At 37.9% G+C, this 24904-nt stretch overlaps 1 protein-coding gene across 1 annotated transcript; it reads left to right on the top strand.

Annotated features, from left to right (window-relative positions):
• Positions 1-2089: 2089 nt before the first annotated feature.
• On the top strand, positions 2090-6729 carry LOC114240894 (uncharacterized). The gene is made up of 2 exons (XM_028171568.2): positions 2090-3752; positions 6656-6729. The coding sequence occupies exons 1-2, from the start codon at positions 2090-2092 to the stop codon at positions 6727-6729; spliced, it is 1737 nt and encodes a 578-aa protein (XP_028027369.2).
• Positions 6730-24904: the final 18175 nt, after the last annotated feature.

Genomic DNA, 24904 nt, shown 5'->3' with positions numbered 1-24904 from the left:
CGTATTCCGCGTGTCCCACGAGGTCATTTTCCATCCTCGCTCATGGTATGGTTGGGAGTTTCTTATTGGGGCTTGACAGAGGTACATTTTTGTGAGAAAGGTGTAAAAACGAATGCAGTTGTGTATCAAAATACAGTCCTGACGAACCTTGTGGAACCTGTTTCTCATACCATGTTCAATAACAGGCACTGGGTATTCCAAAAAGATTCGGCGCCAGCTCATAGAGCGAAGAGCACACAAGACTGGCTGGCGGCGCGTGAAATCGACTTCATCCGGCACGAAGACTGGCCCTCCTCCAGTCCAGATTTGAATCCGTTAGATTACAAGATATGGCAACACTTGGAGGAAAAGGCGTGCTCAAAGCCTCATCCCAATTTGGAGTCACTCAAGACATCCTTGATTAAGGCAGCCGCCGATATTGACATGGACCTCGTTCGTGCTGTGATAGACGACTGGCCGCGCAGATTGAAGGCCTGTATTCAAAATCACGGAGGTCATTTTGAATAAACTTTAGTGTCATAAGAATCTATGTTTTGTTAGGTTCATTTTGGTATATGAATGGTTACATAATGAATAAACTTGTTTCAATCATTTTACATTAAACATGTGACAGAATTTATGACCTGACTAGGTAGTTATGCCGCAATAAGTGTTCTTTTATTTAAAAAAATAAAACGACGTCAAATATCGTTGAAATTTTTGTTAAAGACCCGAGCGGGCTGGAGCGGGCCGATAGTAATAAAATAAAAAGATTTTAATGGACATAATCAATTATTATAGAAACAGGAAAAGGTTAAATTACATTCGCAAACAAGTCTTGAATAAAAAAAGTCCTATTGTCCCATAGGGTGGCTGAGTCCTAAGACCGCAAGGACTGGTGCCATCGTCCGATTTCTGTTGCCTTACTATTATTGCTCTCTTTCTGCTACAATCTCACATTAAGGGGTGTCACAATAAAGTTTTAGGAGCACCTCCATTGTCCAAAAAAAAGGAAATATTCAGTAATCACACTTTTTTTTTACAAAAGCAAACCTTTGGATTTGTAGTATAATCCTCTAATTAGTTACTGAATTTGTTTTAATTAAAGCAAAATCGCGTTGCTCTCTTTATTTATGAGTGCTCTGCATCAGGTGTGGGAGGTGTAGCGAAGATTCACCGACAAATGACATGTGTGATAACCGTCATGAGTAGTCAATCGATACTGTTGGACTAATATGGAGCGAGACTAATTTTTAAACTTATAACGAAAGCTTATAACGAAATCGAACTAAATAGCTGAATAGTAAAACGGCTATTTACGGGTACGGATATATATTTTGTTTATTGTTTGTATATATTTTCTATAATAATCTATAGTACACCGCAACATACCTGCTATATTTTTTTATATTTTCCAGAATCTCTATAAATTAAACGGTTGTCTGAAAGAGATCGCTTTTAGCGATAAGACCGCCGTAAAAATGTATGTAATGGTGTGCAATAAAGTGCATTCTCTCTCTCTCTCTCTCTCTCTCTCTCTCTCTCTCTCTCTCTCTCTCTCTCTCTCTCTCTCTCTCTCTCTCTCTCTCTCTCTCTCTCTCTCTCTCTCTCTCTCTCTCTCTCTCTCTCTCTATTTAAATAAACGTAACGTAGCTAAGTTTACGTAAGGCTGTAAATGAAGACGCTATGTGAGTTCGTGTAGTTCAGGAACAATTGGTATCAGCTAATAAAGTACTGTATACATTTTTTGGTAGTGGACAACGAGGATAGATTCACTTTCGTTTCTAATGCTAATGTTGCTTGTTTTTATCTTGCTCTTGAACATTGACTATTGAAATTAAAAGGCTTTCCTAAAATTAATTTACACCAGATATTTTTAAAAATATATCAGTCAAATTGCAGATTGTAATTGCAATAAATGATATTATATTCTTTTAAATCCCTTGGTCACCCTTTACCGCTTTCTATCTAAGACTGGGAAATCATAGTTGTAAGATAATAATACATATAATCCTCTTTACGAGTATCTTGACATTCGACTCATTGACAATAATACATTATTATCTTAAATGTATTTTTTAATCGTTTATTTTGTAAACATTTACAAATAATGTGCACGATTATCGTGATAGTAATTTTGTTCGTATGCCATGAATCAGACGGTACGTTCGAATCAAGAGACTCATTGAATGTTGGAACAGTGTTGTTTCTAAATTCGGACATCAGAAATAAGAAATGGACCACAAATGAAATTGGATTACTAAGAGCACGCGAATACTTTCAACATGCGATTCCACCTCAGAGGATCTTGTACAGGGTAGACGAACATTTTGTTGATAATTTACTAGATTATTTTAAAACTGGCTACTCAGCCATTAAGAGGGAAGCAGGAGATCCAGTGACAGACAAAACAATGACTGTAGCCCTTTCAGATGTTATAGGTGGGTACTTAAAAGCTTGGGTACTGCCAGTAACAAAATTCGCTTATTATGGAGGTTCAATATCCCAAGAGAATGCGCTAAATATATTCAACTTTTACAAAGAAGTTAAACGATATTTAGGCACAGACGGAAAGTCTTGGAGCGATCCCGATCCGCAACTACTAAATTCAATCGAAGTCAATATAGAATCGCCAAAACATGTCTTCAAAACGAGAAGTCTGGATAACCCTTGCGAATCTTTAGCTTACTTCATTAAAACACCTGTTGGTTTCGTAGTACCAACGCCATATGTGAAATGGAATGATCAAGGTAGTACAATGTTTTTGCCGCTCAAGAACGACTCCTTAGTTGCTCTAGAATCAGAATCGGCATCGAGCGCGCTGTTCAAATATTACGATGTGGCCAAAAACTGTATAGAAACGTCCGGTCAGGGCGATCAAGATAATTTTGATGAGAGATTCCAAACATGGTTATCAGATGACATCGTGCCCCATCTAAACGATGATAAACTTTACACTGCTCTAGGAAGTGTTCTGACACTGCTCAACACTTCAAATAACGATGATGGCTTCGAAGAGACTTTCAAGGACTATTTCAAAATCAATACCTGCGCGTATTTTCATAACCTTTGCAACATAGATTTTTCGTCAAAGAAAACTATTGTCATATGTCTGATAATATTTTTAGAGATAGTTTGGTGTATACCAACATTGATTTTATTGCTATGCAAGAAAAGTAAAAATGGTGACACTTGCGTCGATTCATCAGATAGTAGTAAAAGAAGACGTTACATAGATGGTTTCAAAGTACAGAAGTATGGTAAAAAAGGTAAATATGGTAGAAGTGGGAAAACTCAGACAGCTTCCAGAGTACAAATTAATACGAGCGATTATGAAGGTTTATTTATAGCTGAAGACGTTCACAACGTTGGAACCATGTGTTCATCAGTTTCGAGAAACTCAGTAGGAACATGTACGCAGTCGTTTTTTAGCTCGAAGTTTTGTTCCGCCGATCTTGCCAAAATCATATACGAAGGTCCGAGCGTGACAAATAAACGACCATTAAAACAAATTATAACACAGAAAAGCGACGCTAACGTTTTGGATGCCCGAGACATCATACTCCCCGAGATTTATCGAAAATTTTATTCAAAATCAACCCCGTTCGAAGTTGAGCAAAGCTACAGTACGAATCAGGGCTTAGAACCATCTAAGACGGTGACACTACTCAATGGGGGCACCGTACCTGGCGTTGAGTATGACACCAAGCACAAAGCTTGTTGCTGCTCTGAACAAGTAAGCTCTATAGAAACGCTGAAGAATAACAATGTAGGTGAGTGCACGTGTCAACCATGTTTTGACAGCTCACCCAAAACTCCTATTGATTGCAGTAACAATAAAGTATCACAATCTGATGTTAATACAAACATATGTTCAACTATTGAATCGAAAAATAGGACTTCAAAATCAACAAGATTTAGAATACAAAAAGAGAAAAAACAAAACAAAATCAAAGGTATAAAATTAAGCAATACAAAGCCCTACGTTGAGATAACAATTGAGAGACCTCAAAACGAAATATCAGTAGGCATCAGTACTGTGACTAGAAATCAAGGACCAAACAATCATAGACCAAGTAAAATACCAAAAAGATCTGTGACAGCCGCTGGTGAAGCCAAATTAACTTGTAAACCCACTGCTTCTCCTGAAAATAGAATCCAAAGAAAGAGTTTTATACCACAGCCAAAGAAACAGGCCCTGGTAGTTTTTGATGATATCGTACTTAAAAATAGGGGTACATCTATGAAAGAAAAAAAACTAAATGTTACTTTATAGACACTTTTTAGCTTTAACATTTATTTGAAGATGCTATTACATTATTTTCTAAGGATTGTCTTTCTTTCATTCTTTAGTACATACTTTGAATCGAAGAGCTTAAAGACAAGCTTCTTCATTCAAGTTAAAAGTTATGTAATTGTTACGGCATGTTATCAGTATATGTATAAAGTACAGCCGATGACGTACCCAAACCAGTTTCCACCACAAATGGCCAGGGTGTATAGTGAAGTCTTCAAATATTTACAATTCAATGCCTGTATTTGTTTGTTCCCGATATATGGACTCGCAAATGTTATACCCATTGATCTGATTGATTTAAAACCTAGTACACTAATTGTTGTTAGTACATCAGGGAATGTATACAACCTTTGATGGACTGTAAAGGCGTGTTATTGATTTTAATATATCGCACCTTTACAATTGGAGTGGCTAACAATTTTAAGAAAATTAGTTTTGTACTTTGAACGGCTTATAAACATGTACTAGATGATGACTCAGCTTTGCTCGGTATTTTTTTGATAACGCCATCATGTTGTGTCTTTAAAGCGGTTAGTTGCCCTCAATTAAAAAAAATAGTATTATTATTCGCCAATAGATGTCGGGAAGAGTTGATTATTGAAAACACGAATAAAACAACATTTTCTGAAAATAAATCGTAGCTAGATCGATTTATCGCCCCCGAAATCCCCTGTATACTAAATTTTATGAAAATCGTTGGAGCCGTTTCCTAGATTCAGATTATATATATATGTATATTAATATACAAGAATTGCTCGTTTAAAGGTATAAGATTCTATCAGTTCATAAATATAAATTTTTAATAACCAAAAAACGATTTAAAAGCTTATTTAATTAATATTTTTTCGTGGCTTTGCCACGTAAACCTAACATCGTATAAAAAACGAGCAAATAAAATAAATAAGTTTCGTTTATGTCGTTAAGACGCCTTTTAAAACATTCAGGTGAAAAATTGCCATTCTTCTTTATATTTTAGTCTAAAACAGGACAAAGTACACTTACCGTCTCTTTTAAATCAGGCGCTTACTTTAAACTTTAAGGTAAGCGCCTTACGGTTTAAAGTATTAAAATCGAAATTGAAAAACTGCAATTCTTCAATTAGATTTTCGGCGTTTACCGAAAAACAATAATTTTGTCACTTAAATTCTAAAGGTGCCATATCTGTTTCATACATTTAGTAATAGTCACAGAGGACCGGACTAACACTAGGGCTTCCAATCCGCTGGTAGCACGAAGATCTGCTCTTGCTACGGCTATAGTTAGCAAAAAAAATTACTAGGTCTTTGATTAACAAAGTAACATTATAATTTCAAACAATAGACAAATAACCTAATTAAATCAAATAAAATAATTTGATAGACATCATGATAGAGCTCACCGGGCGGAAGTCTAGTGAAAATAAAATTGAAATCTATCTTCTATTAACGTGGAAATAGTGGATCATGATTGATATACGAGTACGTATAGACGTTTTAAACGAGCTCACAGCCCACCTGGTGTTAAGTGGTTTATTACTGGAGTCCATAGACGTCTACAACGTAAATGCGCCACCCATCTTGATAAATAAGTTCTAAGGTCTCAAGTATAGTTACAACGGCTGCCCCACCCTTCAAACCGAAACGCATTACTTCTTCACTTCAGAAATAGGCAGGGTGGTGGCACCCACCCGCGCGTACACACAAGAGGTCCTACCACTAGTAAGTATGAATATTTCAATAGAGCTTTGCTTCTAATTGTTATATGTAAAAGTCGTTTCCGTAAAACCAAACGTGCTTGCAGAAATCACCCCGTGTACGCACTAATCACAGTGACGAATTTATTGGCTGAGATCCGGGTGAATTACGTACCGGGTCGGGTGGATTGTGGTGAGTTATTGCATGCTACGCCCGGACAACCGGCAAACTCAGGTGGCGGCAATCGTAATAATCTGTCATTTCTACGCGGCTATTAGCTGATTGAATGCAGCAGCTTTCTAGTTTTATCCTTAGGTCAGCTTGTAATTTAAACCCAATCTACTACTACGGACTTTATTTAACTATACTGAGACCTTAGAACCCATATCTCAAGGTGGGTGCCATTTACGTTGTAGATGTCTATGGGCTCCAGTAACCTCTTAACAACAGGTGGGCTGTGAGCTCTTTCATCCATCTAAGCAATAAACAAAAAAAAAAGAAAACAAACAGTTTTACATATAAGTTGTTGTGTACTCAATGTCCCAAGCTAATATTTTGTCCTGTATCACTACAGACCCAGCGAAAGTCAGAGTCATACAATTAGCGACTACACACTATAAAAAATCGCCACTATAAGGTCATTAGCCGCAAAACTCTTCCACCATTAGATCGAACGAATAATTTTCCCCGGGAATTCTCCGACCAGATGTCCAGAATTTGACAACGATTGTTCACTACGGTATCTATAAATTAACCGAAAACGAGGACAATCCCCGCTAATCCCACGTCAATCGGGGATTATCCCGTACGATTGCCGGTAATACCACAACATTGGTCGGAGAGGGCTACTATTTATTGAGGGCTGGTCACCCTAGTCGATCAGTCTTAGGAAATTTTGCCGTAATTGATTCGGTCGTTTAGTGGTTTTAGTTCTGGTTGCTTGTAATTAAAGCAATTTACGTAAATTCCTTTGTGCATCAAAGTGCATGAGCACTTATGTATGCAGTTCATGATAGCATTGAAAGAATCACGTTCCTTAAATTTTATTCAGTGATTTGTGTCTGTGTTTTGCATTAATCAATTGACGCCCGGAATTTACGGTTTCAATTTATACAATATTAGATTATTGTGTACCTCAAGGTATAGCATCACCACTTGACAACAGATATACCGTGCCGTCTCGTCCAGCCATCTGTGCCATAAAAAAATCTCGTACAGACTTGTTTGTTTCATTTGATATTCGTTCAATCAAAATTAATTTGAGCTAACTAAACTATTTCTTACAAAAATTTCGTATTTCAAATTTCAGAGATTTTTTAATTCCAATATCACCTAAAAACGACTTGCGACTAGCAATGGCGCGGTGATGCGGTTAATAATCATCGCTTTTTAGAATTCAAAATAAAACAATATCAGAGAACACTTTTCACTGATAAGACAGGTCAGTTGACCGTATTTATGCAATTCAATCAAAGTACAAGGAAGGAATTAATTCGTATACACATATATGCTTTAATCGGGGGTCAGTTGAAACCCCCATCTGGAGTTCACCGGTGATTTATACACTGCGAGCCAAGGATTAAATTGTCTACGAAATCCCAATGATAAAGTACTCGAAATTTATAATAATTTATTAACCAACTTCGAAAGAGGAGTTCCTCAATTCGACAGTATATTTTTAAGTGAAACGTATTTGTGATCCTTTTTTATTCTAGAAGCTGATAGTATGATTGACGATGGTCGAAAACGGTCCAGGCTTTTCGAAGTCTATAGGAAACATACGCACACATCATACTTCAAAGAGATAGAGATAGAGATAGATGTGTTCAGACAGCGATTTTTTTATCCTTCCGAAGCTGGTAACCTAGAGAGGCTATGTCAACGTAACGATAACATGTAGGTCAAACATGAGGACGTTGCTGAAACTAGCCCAAGCAAAAGCAGTGCTTCTCAAAGTCTCACACCGGAACGGAAACGCGACGCACTGAGAAGATCCGGCATACAATTGGTATACAATATTAGAATTATTTCGGTTTTGATATTTATCACCTTATTCCTTCATCGTGGAAATCATTTCTGAAGTAGTATCATTATAAAAATTGGTACTTATTTTTGGGATTTGCACACCGCCCTGCTTATCTTTTAGGCTACGAACAAACCAATCAATATCAAATAATTATTCATATTGTTAAGGCGGTAAGAGCAACGCCATCTATCGCCGAATAGCAGAATCGAATATCTTAGGAACTAGTAACATCGAGAACGCTCGAGAAATACAACGTCATCTATTGTCAGATAGCGGAAACACACATCGAAACTACTCGACTTACCCAGAATGTTCTCGATAAATCTAGGGATGTCGTATCGACTATAAAAGCGTTGCAGAAATGGTACGAAGGCATCCCGATCCTGCGGACAATAGAAAGCAGTCGTCGTCGCCCCAAACACGTCATTTCGGATCCTCCCGTTCCACTAACGGTGCTTTTAGGTACCTCAAGCACCGGTCATCGTTCTCGTCGAACCTGTCGCTTGCGACGAAGGGCTCGACGAGTAAATTAACCCTCAGACACAGCCCACTGAGTTTCTCGCCGGATCTTCTCAGTGGGTCGCGTTTCCGATTCGGTGGTAGATTCTGCGAAGCACGGCTCTTGCTAGGGTTCGTGTTAGCAACGTCATCAGGTTTGAGCCCCGTGAGCTCACCTACTAGTTAAGGCGACGCTGATATAGCCTCTCAAGGCTATCAGCTTAGGTAGGAAAAAAAAACACGAAGGCAGTTAGTAATCGGATCTACTCGAAGCGAAACATCGAACGGATCACCTGAAGCAAAGCGGAAGAAGTGAATTAAGAATTTTAAAGTGTTCGTTAACTGTTTTAAATGTTAATACAGTTTTAATTTGTACTTCGGTAGAATTTTTATTTATACCGATTCCCAGCGTGTAACAATATGGAAACGACATACAATGTACTATAATACCAAAATAAGCGATCCGTTTAGGAATTATGGACTACGCGACGTTTTTGTGTGTGTCTTGGCGACGGTAGAGAAATTGGCTGAGCCCGTCCCCTAGTCGTCGGCTTGTAAAGCTGTAATTTAAACAATCCCTTTCCCCCTGTTTGCCGTGAAACCCAAGATTTCACCGCAGATATCCATTCGTAACCCCTTATCTTACCTCGAGTCTTCGATACGACGTATTCTGGATGCGTCTTCCTAGCGAATTAACTTAATACGATTAATAAATGCTACGTTTTTTTTAATTAGATAAGATAAGATCAATAGATGTTTTCGATGCCTTTCCCTTCCTTATTATTTTTTTCATTGCCCATATAGGCAGACGAGCATGCCACCTGATGGTCAGTAGTTACCGTCGCCCATGGAATTCAGCATTGCCAGGGGCAGAGCCAAGCTGCTGCCTAACGTTACCAAGCCAGCGCGTCTCCTGGTGATAAATGATAATAAAGAGTCACAAACATCGCCATATACGTTAAGACATGGAACCGATGGCTTCGTTATATCAGATATATTTTTTTGGAACTCAAAACTAAATTAAAAAATTTAGTAATACTACCGTAATGCTGAACGTATTCCAGCTAATAACATAATTTTCTACTAAAATAACACATGGTAAATGTTTTGTGAGCGTTTAAATAAAATCCAATCCAGTCCCATTTGAATCAAAGACACAGCGGAATACGGACGGTGTGATTCAACAACGGTTTGCGAACGAACAAATAACTCCTCGCTAATTGTAGCGATAGGTGTACCGTATTTATGGATGTAACGAGCTCTCTTGAGACCGACCGAGGTACTAATGTAATTAAGAAACCAAAGATCTACAAGTTAAGCTGTTATTAAAATATTATCGATGTTAACCGTCGCGGCCTAAGAAATAAGACGCCCGGCTAGCTTAGAACAAGCGATGCGACTGTACCGATGTTCAAATCTCGCAAGAAGGTAAAATATTTTTAAAGAAATGCATAATTATTACGCGCTCAAGAATGACTTCTGATATAATGGAATTTAGAACGAGTAATTACTGATGGTAGCTCACACGGGTATTTCACTCGCTTTTAGGGTGGAACAGCCGTTACGCATCACGTTCGAGATTCCGACCTCAAGTTTTGAGGTGAGAGAAATTTGTGAGCACGTTTTTATCTCAGCACGAATCTTCATATTTCTGATGTAAACGTACCACGCATTACAGTCCTAAGGCCGGAATCATTATTTTTCTAATCAAACCGAATAATGATAATATTCCTAATAACCGATGTTTAAGTATATGTTTATACGAAAATTACTGGTAATATAATGAGATTACACTGAAAATACATCAGTTTAAATACACTCGAGCGAAATAGGAAACCCAAACAATGATTTCAGAGCAAACATCTCAAGGAATCCCACTATTTATTGAGCTCGCGATGTCAACTAACCAAATAAGTGAGGAATTTTAGACGAAAAGCCGCCCATTCTTTCTGGGCCCCTCGCTTTATTCATTCTACTCCTATTACGGTGCATTATTAACGAGGTACGGGCGGCGGGGGATTCCAGGGTACAGTAGGCGATGACAAATTACACGTTAGGGGAGTTGAACAAATTAATCAGGGTCTCCAATTTAGCGGAAAACAATGCGGGGGCGAAGTATGAGAGGCACGGATAGTATTTTGCAACTATATTCGTAGTAGTTAATAGAGGACGAATTTCTTAAAACCTACCTATCTGCCGGTAATTTTGAAGGTCTATTCTGGCTTCATCTTGGCTTGTAAACGAGCTCACAGGGCTCATTCTGAAAGAATTTCCAGCCCTGTGCCCTAGCAAGATCCGTGCTACGCAAAATCTACATCTAGATTGGAATCGCGACCCACTGAGAAGATCCGGCAACTAAATTTAACGTCAAACTTCTCGAGGCAAATACTGTACGGTTCTTGGTATTCCTAATAACTCCGAGAAGATTCGAAATATCATATCTAAGACGACAGCGACTGTGTGTCGGTAATGTAACTTGCGCGACAGATGTTGCGATGATTATAAAGAATCTTATCGAAGAGAAAATTAAAAAAAAAACTACAAACAAACTTTGCAGTAAATACATTCATGTTAAGTTACCGGAGTCCATAGATGGAAAATTCCTCCACCTTGAGACATGAGTTCTAAGTCTGTGTTTAACAATACAACGGTTGCCTTACCCGTCAAACCGAAACGCATTACTGCTTCGCGGCAGAAATAGCCAGGGTCGTGACCTATTCGTGCGGCCTCACAGGACGCCCTGCCACCAGTAAAAATTGCAGTTTCGGTTCTCCTTTTTATTTGAGATCGATTAAAAATCAAATTCGACACCATACTTGTTCTAATGCCGAAAAATTGTTGTAAGTAGAAATAATAATAAATGGCGTCGCATCGCGAGAACATCGGTATCGCAGGATCCGACTGATGCATGACCACGACCACTCTGTCAAACTGTACGAATAGGAAGAAGAAATAATATATACAAATTTTACATTAATAAATTTTATTAATACCTACCAATTAAATTACAAAAAAAAATATCAGAGAAGGGTGTATTTACCCTTAAATACACCGTAGATAATTATTTGGTATATACAGGGAAACGTTTCCTGCGTATTTGCTCCATATATCCCGCGGCCACAAAGGGTGGGTTCAAAGGTTACGTCGGCCAATGGCGGCCGCCGGAAGTACTGCGAGCACATCCGGCGTTTTTTTTTTAATTACGGCATTGGTTACGATTGTTCCGCCAGGTGTGCGTGTGATCAATATTTTTATCAGTTTGGTATATATTTCTTTATTGACGGAAGTTATAAATCAGCTTCCTGATATTTAGTTATCTAAACGCCTTAAATGAAATAAGAGCAATTCTGTATACGTGTGGACGATATTAAATTATAAAGTGTAAATCAAAAACCAAAGTTGATTAAAGTTAAACGAATAGAAATCTTGTGCAGTTATCAGTACTTGTCTCTTTAGAAGTGCCGATTATCGTAATCTAAGAGGAAGTTCGAAAAAAAATATTTAAAGAACACGTGTCCCGAAAAATAAGCTTAAAATAAAAATAAAATGATCGTAGATTACTGAAATATGCTTTCGTCTTCGAAAACTACACTTTTATCAGAAACATCAAAGTACTTTAGTAGATCGTACAGTGCCCATAAATTTTCTCCGGCACTCTGTGTACTGATAAACAAATTAATACTGATAAGACGTGGACTGCAGCCGTCATAATATATTACTTTAGATAACAACAAAATGAACTATATAAATAAAAGTGTGCTCCGTCGTAAGTGTTCTTGTCGATGTTCTAAGCCGAAATCTATGAATGAATCGTTTGCTTGTAAGAGTTCTTTAAAAACGTAAAATGGGCGAAACGCGAGGTACCTTGCCCGAACAAAACACCCATTTCGATAAAACAATTTTATTACATATTTCCCGCGTCTTTGAATGCTAGAGCCATCCATAGTTATTTTCTAAAACCAAATTGATTATATGCACTGAAGTATGAAAGGTACTTATTACCTTATACTATACTTATATGACAATCAATTTGACAGATGTAGTTTCAACAAGATGGCCGTTATTAACTGTCAAAATTCGGAAATCCCTGTTGGAAAGAAAATTTAAGCAAACACAAAATAGTTCAGTATGTTTTGTTTTATTTATTAGCCATTGAGAAGCTTTATTGTCCTTAATAATAGTAATGAAAAACTTTACTTCCTTTTATAATGTCAGACAAAAAAAACCAGTATACAGAGAAAATGTAATTCATAAAGCGAATTTAAATTTTGACGTCTCGTTGATTATTTTCGAATATCGACTGGTGGACAAAATTAAATAATTGAATAACTATGTAGCAAAATTAATTAAAACACCGAACGTAATGGAAATGATCTTGGAAGCTGGTGGTTTCCCAAAATGCCAACCTAAAAATTATGAATTATTTTTTAGTACAGCGGATGGTATGTGGTTACCGTCGCCCGTTAACATCAGCAACGCCTAGGGCACAGCCAAGTCGCTGTCTATGTCAAAGTATTTACAATTCATTTAAGTAAGCCTAAAAACTCATGCATCATAATAGTGTTAATAGCTGGTCATTTAACTATTAATTGCAGAATCGAGATATTCCGCACAAGTAGACGATCCAATCGCGGCCAATTTGCGCTTCGCACGACCGTCGTCATGTCGCGGACGATCAAAAAAATACTGGTCGATTTGCGAAATGCCTGTGTTAGTTAGTTACTCGTAGCAAGGCGAAATATATTTTAATTTCACTATGCTATTCCTTCTTCGCGGAAGTCGCTCGTGAGAACATATTTAATACGTATTCACTTTAAAAAGATACGCCGGGTGCCTCGCTTACATTATAATCTGGCACACCACTTACTACTAGGAAGATCAAAAAGTAGTGAGTTCAATTTTTTTTTATTGCTTATATGGGTGGACGAGCTAACAGCCCACCTGGTGTTAAGTGGTTACTGGAGCCCATAGACATCTACAACGTGAATGCGCCACCCACCTCGAGATATAAGTTCTAAGGTTTCAGTATAGTTACAACGGCTGCCCCACCCTTCGAACCGAAACGCATTACTGCTTCACGGCGGAAATAGGCGGGGTGGTGGTACCTACCCGTGCGGACTCCCAAGAGGTCCTACCACCAGTGATTACGCAAATTATATTTTTTTGCGGGTTTGATTCATTCCCACTGTCAAACTTATCCAACAATATCTTTGAAATGTCAAGTCGATTTTGTTTCTGACTGTCGGTTAACATTCTCGGCACCCATCTTGCGGAGACTTTTCTCATATTCAAAGATTGTTTCAATATGGATTGAATACTTCCATATGAAATGCCCGTTTCTTGTATTAAGTATCGGATGGTAACTCTTCGATCGCTCAATACAATTTTCTCGACTTTCGCAACACTTTCTTGGGTGACTCACGTCGATGGACGGCCGCAACGATGTTCGTCGTCCGTGCTCGTTCTCCCTACTCGAAATTTAGAAGCCCACCCTGCGACAGTGGAGTACGGCGTAGCAGACTCTCCTAATGTTGCCTCCAAATCGCAATGAATATCTTGCATCGTTAACTTTTTTAAACAGAGGTATTTAATAACGGCTCGCACTTCGTTTTTCTCCATTTTCGAAAACCACGTTCCGACACGAAGTAAAGAAATGACTACATATCAGAAAAAAAACAAAAGAGAATCGAAGTTTTTTTTCTTTATTAATATTACAAATATGTATCTGAGCTATGCCTGCCAGTTTTTTTCTTTCTTACTAAGCAGTATGTCGTTCTCACTACTTTTTGATCCCTCCTCGTATTTCGTCTTGTTTCAAACTTCTCCCGTAACATTTATTACAGCAATAGCTTCGGTCCAGTGCTCGACCATAACTCAATGAACAATGGTCGAAGCATTCTAATCCAGGCCTGCCCCTGTCGGCACGAGCGTAATGAAATTCCCGGGTTACGGCCCCCGGGCAGACGGCCACGTTGTCATCACAACAAATTATGCGTTGTCCGGATTCATTACACTATACGAAATGACTCAGTTTCGACATTCACCGTAGCGTATTAGATAAAATATGCTTTGAAGTATGCGTTCCGTGTTTCAGAATAAGGTTTTTGGAACGAAGTTCCTTATGGGACGATGCGGAGAGGTACCCTAACCGGGAAAAAAACGTCCGTAACGTAAGATTTTTATTAGTAATGCACATAGTGTACGACTTAATTTTGTAATAACGTACAAAAAATAACATATTTTTTTATCATTCATTCACCACGACCTCAGAGCATTCGTTTGCGCAATACACTAATGCCGGCCACTCACATGCGCGCGAATGGCATGGCTGTCAGACATTCATTCGCAAACTTAGCGGCTGTGCAAATGGGTTCGGTATTCAATTTGCGAACCCGTTTGCGCTTCCTCCTGCACTTGTTTACGAATGTCTCACGAATTTCTCTTCTTTTTTAATTCGTCAATAGAACATTGAAAAGAAAAAGAGTTTTTAATTCTTTCCCAGGCGTCATTAACAGCCATTCTGTTTTTATGGGATTTCTTTTGAGGGTCCCATATGGTCGATTCATTTTGCAGGAGTTCAATGAACTCCATCACCTTGGTGTTGTTCCAATCCATGATGAAGGTACGCTACACAGTAGACGTCACGAACTATGAAAATGGCGAAACGTCCGCAATAGTGGGCGCAACTGGTCACACGAATGTGTGGGAGACTGCGCGAAAATCGCGGTTCGCGCGCTTTGATGTCCGTTAAAAAACCGACACAGCTTGGAAAACCGCGAATGCAGCGAAAACTTTGCATAATCATTTGCAAATGTCGTCCTACACTTGTGGGTTTGCGTATTCGTGCGAATGTGAGTGACCGGTATAACTCTTATGCAAACAACCGTGAATGAAGTGTACCACAATAAGTTCACACGTTACCGAATGACCGTGGGTTGTTGCGAAACCTCAAATTTTATTTTCTTTATACCTCGAATAGAACTTAAAATTAAAAAAATTATAATAAGGAACTTCGTTCCTATCCAGTTTCCCACGACACCACACATCTTATTTTTTTGTTTTTTTCATTTATGTGCGACGGGGTGACGAGTCAATGGAAAGCCTTGTGGTTAAAAGCATGATTGAAGTTACAAGACCACGCTTAGCAGATCACCGTTACGACGGACAGGGCCAAATAAAGGCAGATCTAAACGGTTCCATCAACGAGTGCACAAGAAGGGCAACAGTACGCGAGGAATGGCGACATCTTGCACCACCACCGATCTGATGACCACGACCACACTACCGAGAATGCAAACGACTAAGAAGAAGGTGTTCAAAATTGTCTAGACAATTAATTAAATACGTATATTTTATAACTTTTTTTTATTGCTTAGATGGGTGGACGAGTTCACAGCCCACCTGATGTTAAGTGATTACTGTAGCCCATATACATCTACGACGTAAATGCGCCACCCACCTTGAAATATAAGTTCTAAGGTCTCAAGTATAGTTACAACGGCTGCCCCACCCTTCAAACCGAAACGCATTACTGCTTCACGGCAGAAATAGGCAGGGTGGTGGTACCTACCGGCGCGGACTCACTAGAGGTCCTGCCACCAGTAATTACGCAAATTAAAATTTGCGGTCTGATGTTTATTACACGATGTTATTCTTTCACCGTGGAAGTCGATCGTGAAAATTTGTTGAGTACGTATTTAATTAGAAAAATTGGTACTCGCCTGGGATTCGAACATCCCGTGCATCGCTCAACACGAATGCACCGGACGTCTTATATCCTTTAGGCCACGACGACTTCACGACTCAGGGAAATCGTGCGTTGCAATGATAGGGCCGTCGTAATTTATATATTACAATTGAGAATTTGTTTAAAAGTGTCCGAATGTCTTATAACTAGTGATACTATAATCCTAAACTCATCATCATCATTCTCCTGCCCTTCTCCCAGTCACCTGGGGTCGGCGCAACATGTTTTCTCCTTCCATACTCTTCTATCATATACCATTTCTTCGCTCACTCCCCTCTTACCCTGAATTGTCCATCCATTTCTTCTTAGGTCTAACTCTTCCTCTATATCTTTCCACATTCATAGTTAACACTCTCTTACCAACCTCATTCTCATTTCGTCTCATCACATCCCATACCATCCCAAACGCGCACTTCTCAGCTTCTCTGTCACAGGTGCAACTTTCAGACTTCATTCATTACAATCCGAAACTATAATAAAATAACTTCAAAAAGACGGTGAACTTTTACTTGCATAAAAAACTTTACGATTTTGTTTCTATGTGGGTGGCATTCACATTGTCGATAACGCAAGGGCTCTTTCTGAATCTAGATAAAAAGTGTCATCCTTAATTTGCTTGTTTTTCCTTATTCCAACGTAGCGTAACTTTTTGTACGATAAACTTAACTTCTTTTTTATCTGTGTAGCGCGAGTAATGTCAAATAAAATGGCGGTTGCGTACGCTTTAAATATTAAGTTTATTATCTATGGCGTACGGACAAACTAATCGATTTTCTTTTTTTTAACTTCCTCAGCTACAGAGTATCTTTCAAAGAAGTCCCCATAGACGTGCCATTCGTTTTAAATTTAATTTAAAAATTATATTAATTTAAATAGTTTATTGAAAAATTTCAATATTAAATATATTACCTGTACTGAAAGAGCAGTGTCAAATAACATTGACACATTTGACAATGCGACATCGTTTGAATTCAACATCTTATTTGAACGCGAATTCATGATATCAACGCGTCATGAATAAACAGCACACACACAAGAAACACTTACAACTCATAATAGATAATCTATCAACCTATCTCTGTCCTCCTTCTGAAATCCTAGCGAAGACAGAAAGGAAGACGCGACAGTCATTTAAAGCAGCCCGAGGTTTCTGATCGTTCGCGAAAGATTTATGCTCTCATTTGTAAATAATGAAGGCGCCACTCATTGTGATAGAAGTCCCATTGATGGGGACCTAACCACACCCTGCAACGCAAGGCTGTCTGACTTACCTCAAACATTAAAATATATTGTTTTGTTTTTTTTTACGGGTGAAATATTTTGCCTACCCTATTAAAAGGCTTAGTGGTCCAATATAGACTAATAGAGACCAATGTATGTCCAATCGCTACATTATCTATGATTTTTATTTAGGGTTGAACTTCGGATGATTTACTCAATATTTCAGTGACGAAAACTCGCAATAAACATTTGAAACAAACTTCGTAACTTTGTCGTGACTTCTCATGTACAAACCGCTTGTGTTTTATGTCATTATTAAAAAACATTCAGTTCTAAATGAAGCTTTAGATCAGCCCTAAACGTAGGGCCAATTACTTAGGCAGTGTGCAGTGCGAGTAAACCCAGCATTGTCCGTAGCTGAATGTATGACTTAATTCCTGGCATTCTCAAACATCACAAACTCCTCAATGCGTCTGCTGTTTTTTATACCACAACCGCGGGACAAATTTTGAAAATTACCAAGCAATTTAGACATAGTTTTTTGTTCCTTCTATAGGTTCACTGTTCGGTATTTGTCTCCGGTGTGACGGTGCTTATCTCCAAATATACAGGGTGTGGGATTATAGAAAGATTTCATATTGTATTATATAGGGTGTAATTATTCTAGGTTGCATGTGAAAAATCACTTACACCTATTGTATAGACCTATTGAATATTTCATGATTATATAATTTATTTTAAGCATTTTCCGTTTCATGTAATGTCAGTGAACTTTTTTCTACGAAAATTATCGTATTAAATAAAATATAAAAAATTAGTTGTTGATAACGTTATTATATCTTAAATTTAAATTTTCACTTTCTCGCTCTCTCTTTGTCTTTAATTTTACTTTTTGACACATATACCAATATTTAGTGAGTTAAAATTTTAAAGTAAATAATCTGTACCAATATCATACCTATCGTACCTTCTATGCATTCATAAGTCATCGATCGGAGTTATATAACACTTTCTAGTTTTTTCTGGCACTTCAAGACAACATTTTATCATAGTCCCATCAAATTAAAACGTAGTAGGCGAATAGTTTTAAGAAACCAAATGATTTTCATATAAACATTGATATAACCACACCGGAACGTGACATCTCACATTCAGAAACTACAAGCTAGAATTTTCTCCGGTGTTATGGGTAGGTACCGTAAAACATTTGTGAGACTAAAATAAGTACATCCAGACTCCGTAGCCTAATTCTATTTAACAATGACACTATTTCCGGGAACTGAACCCAGACTCCGAAGTGCATTACTCAATTACAACATCGGGAAATAACGATAGCTCCATGTAGATAAAAACCCGCGCAATACACAAAGCCCTCGATCTAAATAAATAGCGTGAATAAAACGTTTACACAAAAGATTAAGCTGATAAACTCCCCGGTACCGTATTTAAAGAAAAAAAAAACCCACAACGGTAAAGTAGTCTACGTCTTAAAACGATTACAGATGAAGACGGGGGTGCTCTGTGGCGACACGTAAATCGCATTAGATATGTTAAATCCGAGCCCACAGGGGGCCGGGAGGTGTTACCAAGATATTTTTATTCGTATCGCTTACTTTCGTGATTATTGTTCGGGCGCCATTTGCATTACACTCGGCGTGGTCGGGATTTGAAAATTTTGATACTTTCTCGCTGCTGGTCTGAGTTTCTCGCCGGATCTTCTCAGTGGGTCGCGTTTCTGATTCGGTGGTAGATTCTGCGAAGCACTGCTCTTGCTAAGGTTCGTGCTAGCAACGTCATCAGGTTTGAGCCCCGTGAGCTCACCTACTACTAATTAAGGTTACGCTGAAATAGCCTCTCAAGGCTATCAGCTTAGGTTTAAAAAAAAGCAGACTTTTTTTGTTTTCATTAATCTATTTGTGCTGTATTCGCTAATTTTTATTCTCGTGTCTTTATTTGTTACGTTTGAAGGCCAAAGAATCCATTGCGGTTGTGAAACTAAGTAGGTATGAAGCGTTGACGTCGATGCGGTGACGCATTTGACATATGTCACACATTACAAAGTACAATTAAAATCAAATTACGAACAAGAAGTTTATATTGATTTAAAAAAAAACCCAATCTACTGCATTCCTAGAGCTTTGAGTTACAGTGAAGAATTTGAAAAATTGTGATATATAATAAAGTTGTTTTGTAGGTAGCGACTTGGCATTGCTAGGTCCACGGGCGATAGTGACAATTCTGAGGAAGGCCATATTATGTTCCTAAAAAAAACAAATTCGATTTTTTTGTTTCTTCATAAACAACGAATAACAGTAAATTAAAATTTATTCCGCTAGAACCGAACCTAAATTTATGCTTCCTTAATTAAAATATGAAATTCGCACGATTTAATTTTTAAAAACAGTAGAGTAGTAGTAAAAAGTAGAGCGAGTTAATAACCATTTAAAAAAAATCAAGTATCAACTACGTTAAGTCACATATTAAAAGTGACATTTCATCGCATTTCCCGCCGAAATCTCGACAGGAGAAAAAACGTCAAGAAACACCGTAACGAAAACAGGAAGTGACTTTTTTATTTATTTTTATTCGGCCCGTGTTTGTACTCCTCTGCTCTGTCACTCTTCATTGTGATTTTGGTATTCTTTTACTTACGCCAATTTGACGGGCTTTTATTATGTCTTCAGTGTTGACGTTTATAAAGAGATTTGTTTTAAAATCAACTCTATTAAGAAGACTGTTCGCATTGATTTGTGACCGCGCGGGTAAGTACCACCACCCTGCCTATTTCTGCTGTGAAGCAGTAATGCGTTTCGACTTGAAGTGTGGGGCAGCTGTTGAAACTGAGACCTTACAACTCATATCTCAAGGTGGGTGGCGCATTTACGGTGTAGATGTCTATGGGCTTCGGTAACCACTTAACACCAGGTAGGCTGTGAGCTCGTCCACGCATCTAGCAATAAAAAAAAATCACTTTGTCTTCACGTCTCAAAGGCAGTGGCGGCAATCACATAGTGATGTCGATGACCTCCTGTGACCACTTAACACAAATTAGGCCGAGATCTCGTCCACTCATCTACGCAAGCATGATAATAAGAAGTACATTCGCCATAATTTATGTACATATTAAGTAATAATTTACATCTTAAAGACGTCTAGAAGAGATCTCTATTAGCCATCACATTCGTACATGAATAATTAGAAGAATATATTGATTTGCTGCGTTTCTCTTTACTTACTCTTACATTACTAAGTTACTATCGTTGATCGAAGTTAATAATAATCTATATATTAATACGTGAAGCAAAAACTTTGTATCCCTTTTTACGAAAATTGCGCGGACAGAGGAGTATGAAATTTTATATAGAGAAGAAGTGCACAATGCCAATATTTTTTTAAAATAATGCATAAAACATACATTAAATCAATAAAGAAAACATTACACACACTACATACCATGTATTTGACGCACACACGCATACATACTATTTATTGTCAAACTTTTCTTCTTGACGTCTGTGGTCAAATTGAGTATAGATTAAATACATATTGTTTGTCTTTATTAATATTTTTTTATAGAGTAGCCTTGGCGAAATTTGTGATTATAGAAGTATAAAATACAATCATAATAGTGTACAAACTTACAATTCCAATTAATTATAGTCGATTTTCGGCTACTGCGGGACCTCTAGTGTTTAATAAAGTGGGAATGTCTGTCCAAATATTGGCAATAAATTATACGATTAAAATCATACTAATTTTGTTACGGCACAAAATTTTAACGACAACACTTTATATTTACATTTTTAACCGCCGAATTCATTGGTATCTCCCCTACGTAGGACTTGTTATTTCGTATTTTCGCTTGAAGATATTCACGGACGAGTTGACGATTCTTAGAGCACCCAACCCCTTTGTGTTAAATCGGATAAGAACATAGCTCTGTCTGTATCGTGCGCTCTGTAAATTTCTTGCATCTTATTTTTATTCATCTGTTTGCTTTTGGAGAATAGCGGGAGTTGAACGCATCACCTGTGTCATTAGTCTTCCTTCGTCAGCATTTACTTTGTTGATGTCTATGAGCTCCGATACTTACTGTTGGTAGGACCTCTTGTGAGTCCGCACGGGTAGGTACCACCACCCTGCCCATTTTTGCAGTGAAGCAGTAATGCGTTTCGGCTTAAAAGATGAGGCAGCCGTTGTTGGCACTATACTGAAATCTTAGAACTCATATCTCAAGGTGGGTGGTGCATTTACGTTGTAGACCATCTTAGCAATAAAAAAACCCACTTAATACCAAGTGATCCATAATCTCATCTATCCACCTAGGCAATAAAATAAAATCCTTTAAAAAAGACCTCAATCGAGAAACGAACCAAGAAATAGACGACCGCACCTAAATGCGTCAATAACTAATACTAAACTATCCTGAACTCTTTCTTAATTGTATGTTTGATAAATGAATAGTGTATTATAATAATTACGTTTTAATCAGGACTGTAAGAACACAAAGATCGGTTATACTATAATTAAACTCAGCTCAGAAGTCGTGAAAATATTTTCGTTTAAGTGCAGAGGATCTACGGTTTAATTCCTTCCTCTGTCTGTCGCAGGTGCGCGAAATTATCTGCTCACTACAATAAAAGGGTGGTTTTATTACTCTTGTACTTTTGGTGTTCTCGTTTTAAAACCCTTACAGATTTAGGGCGTATTTGACAAAGGCAAATCAAGTTACGAATCGTCAAAAATGAATCCTGCTCTTTCGAAAGAGTTGAAACCGATCCGAAATGTCTCTTCGAGTAAATCGGAAAACTAAAATGTCCTATCCTCCGGTTGCAAACAATGACCCCATTAAAATAATAAGGCACTTTTAGTGGCACAAAGACTGGATGTCTCGTGCTATTCCCGCGGGTGCGACAAAGGCAAAGAGCACGACATTTGGTTATGGGGTCGTGACCTTTGCGACGATTCAGCAAAGGGCGAAACCGCCATTAAAATATATTATCATTGAACGACATATTCTGTAAGCTAATTAGGAATCAAATATATAATCTATGAACGAAAACGAAGTGAATTCCTTTAGTGGTTTTATTGCTACGTAGGCAATTATAGCAATATACGCATTCCTTGGACAGCTATGAGAACCAATGTCTCCATCCTCGAAGAGCTGAAGCTCACCAAGCGCCTGCTGACTACGTGCCAGGAAAGGTTCCGGAGTTTCTTTGGACACATAATGCGATCCCCATTGCACAGTCTGGAGAAATTGATCATTCTCGGACAAATGGAGGGGAAACGCGCTAGAGGAAGAGAACGCAGCTAGATGGGTGGACCAACTCAAGGAGGTGACAGGAGGCTACATACAAGGAGTGGTACATATGGCGCAGAACCGGACCGAGTGGAGAAGATTGACTGACATACATTCACGATCCTCATCATTGAGGGAACGACCAGAAAGAAAGGAAAAGGCAAAGGATATCGAGAAGTTGAAAATTAAATGTTTTATATCAACTACTGTCTCTTTCAAAAAGAACTTGCATGACTTTGCTTACTTACGTTCGACGAGCAAACTAATCCATAGACACAGCCCACCGAGTTTCTCGCCGGATCTTCTCAGTGGATCGCGTTTCCGATCCGGTGGTAGATTCTGAGAAACACTGCTTTTGCTAGGGTTAGTATTAGCAACGTCCTCAGGTTAGAGCCCCGTGAGCTCACCTACTCGCCCGGCTATGCTGGCGAAACCCTCTAGATTACCAGCTTAGGAAGGATAAAAATATCGCTACCTGAACACATCTCTCTATCTCTATCTCTTTGAAGTATGATGTGTGTGTGTGTGTAATTATGTTTCCTTCGAAATTACTAGACCGATTACGACTATAATCAATCAAACCATCAGCTTTCAGATTTAAAAAAATCATCAAATATGTTTTACCTAAAAAATACTCACGTAGCCTCTCAAGACTCTCAGCCTAGGTAGGAAAAAAAAAGCTTAACTACAAATGTCAAGGGATTGGTTGTAACACGAAATTGTTTCTTTAAACTGGATGTCGCTTATCGACACGTCTTAAATGAGTTTTTTTTTAATTGCTTCTTCTGGATTTTCATCCTGGGATCAACTCTGGCTTACTCAAAATGCTGCGTTATTTTATATTATTCTCAAAACTAAAATCCATAGAAAGTTCTCGTACTCAAACTTTACGGCTACTTTTACAGACTTGAACAGTCAACGATAAACCATACATTAAAAAAACTAGATGATGACCGAGCTTTGCTCTGTTTTAACGCCATCTCGTTGTGTCTTTAAAGCGGTTAGTTGCCCTCAATTAAGAAAAATAGTATTATTATTCGCCAATAGATGTCGGGAAGAGTTGATTATTGAAAACACGAATAAAACAACATTTTCTGAAAATAAATCGTAGCTAGATCGATTTATCGCCCCCGAAATCCCCTGTATACTAAATTTTATGAAAATCGTTGGAGCCGTTTCCGAGATTCAGATTATATATATATACAAGAATTGCTCGTTTAAAGGTATAAGATATTAGAAAACACTTTTTTTCTTGTTTGTTTCTCTTAGATCTATTGAGATCCTTTTTTTTTTGGGGGGGGGACCGCAAAATTTCTGAAATGGATTGCGTGCAATGCGAAATTTAAACTGTCCAATGCGTCCCCCGCACGTATGACGTATGGGCCCCGCGAGGGTGATCAACTCTAAACAATGATACAATATTACGAAATTATTCATTCGCACCAATATAAACTTTATTCCGCAGGCATAAAAACCTCAATAACAGAACAAAACATATCACCAAAATCATAAACAAGACGAATAACTCGTCATAAAGCGTTATAATTTATTTAGTTTTTGCTTTTCACAAATAAAACAATTACACATATTATATTGGACACTGTGAATCGACAAACGCGAAAAGAGAATTGCAATAATTATAATCATGTTAATTGGAATAGATATGAACTGGTATACGTGACGGAGGGTTGCCATAATTCAATAAAAGCTCATGATGGATCGCGCCCGCGAAACATGCCTGGAGTTTATGTCGGAGGACAATTTGGAAATTAATATCACATAAAAACCGCCATTAGTTGATTTTTATAATCTATTCTTTTGATTTCGCGAGCTATAGACATAATTAAAACTACCTTTACGGTTTAATATCGGGTTTTTATTGCCATTATAAAATTTCCGATTCTACGAATGCTTTACAGTTTAGTGATACGTCCACATTTGAATAATGCTACCGTAAACTGCCGTCCATTTTTCTAGAAAAAATATTTCTTTTCACGCAGAAGTATCAGAAAGTATTTGATAATAAAAATTCTTGTTTTTATTCATTAAATAGAAAACGGTCATCTTCGTCTACAAAAAACGTGAACTTATTATATTCTTAATTGCAACTAGTTCGTTTTATATTGAGAACAACTAAATAAGAAAAACAAATTACAACTTA

Source organism: Bombyx mandarina, chromosome 21, assembly GCF_030267445.1.
Source record: "Bombyx mandarina strain Sakado chromosome 21, ASM3026744v2".
NCBI classification, from domain to species: domain Eukaryota; kingdom Metazoa; phylum Arthropoda; class Insecta; order Lepidoptera; family Bombycidae; genus Bombyx; species Bombyx mandarina.
This window is presented reverse-complemented; position numbering and strand designations above follow the sequence as displayed.

Coding starts and splice junctions, on each gene's coding strand:
- LOC114240894 (XM_028171568.2), top strand. CDS start 2,090: ATGTGCACGATTATCGTGATAGTAATTTTGTTCGTATGCCATGAATCA. Junction 3,753..6,655: donor GCTGAAGAATAACAATGTAG/GTGAGTGCACGT, acceptor TTCTCCGACCAG/ATGTCCAGAATTTGACAACG.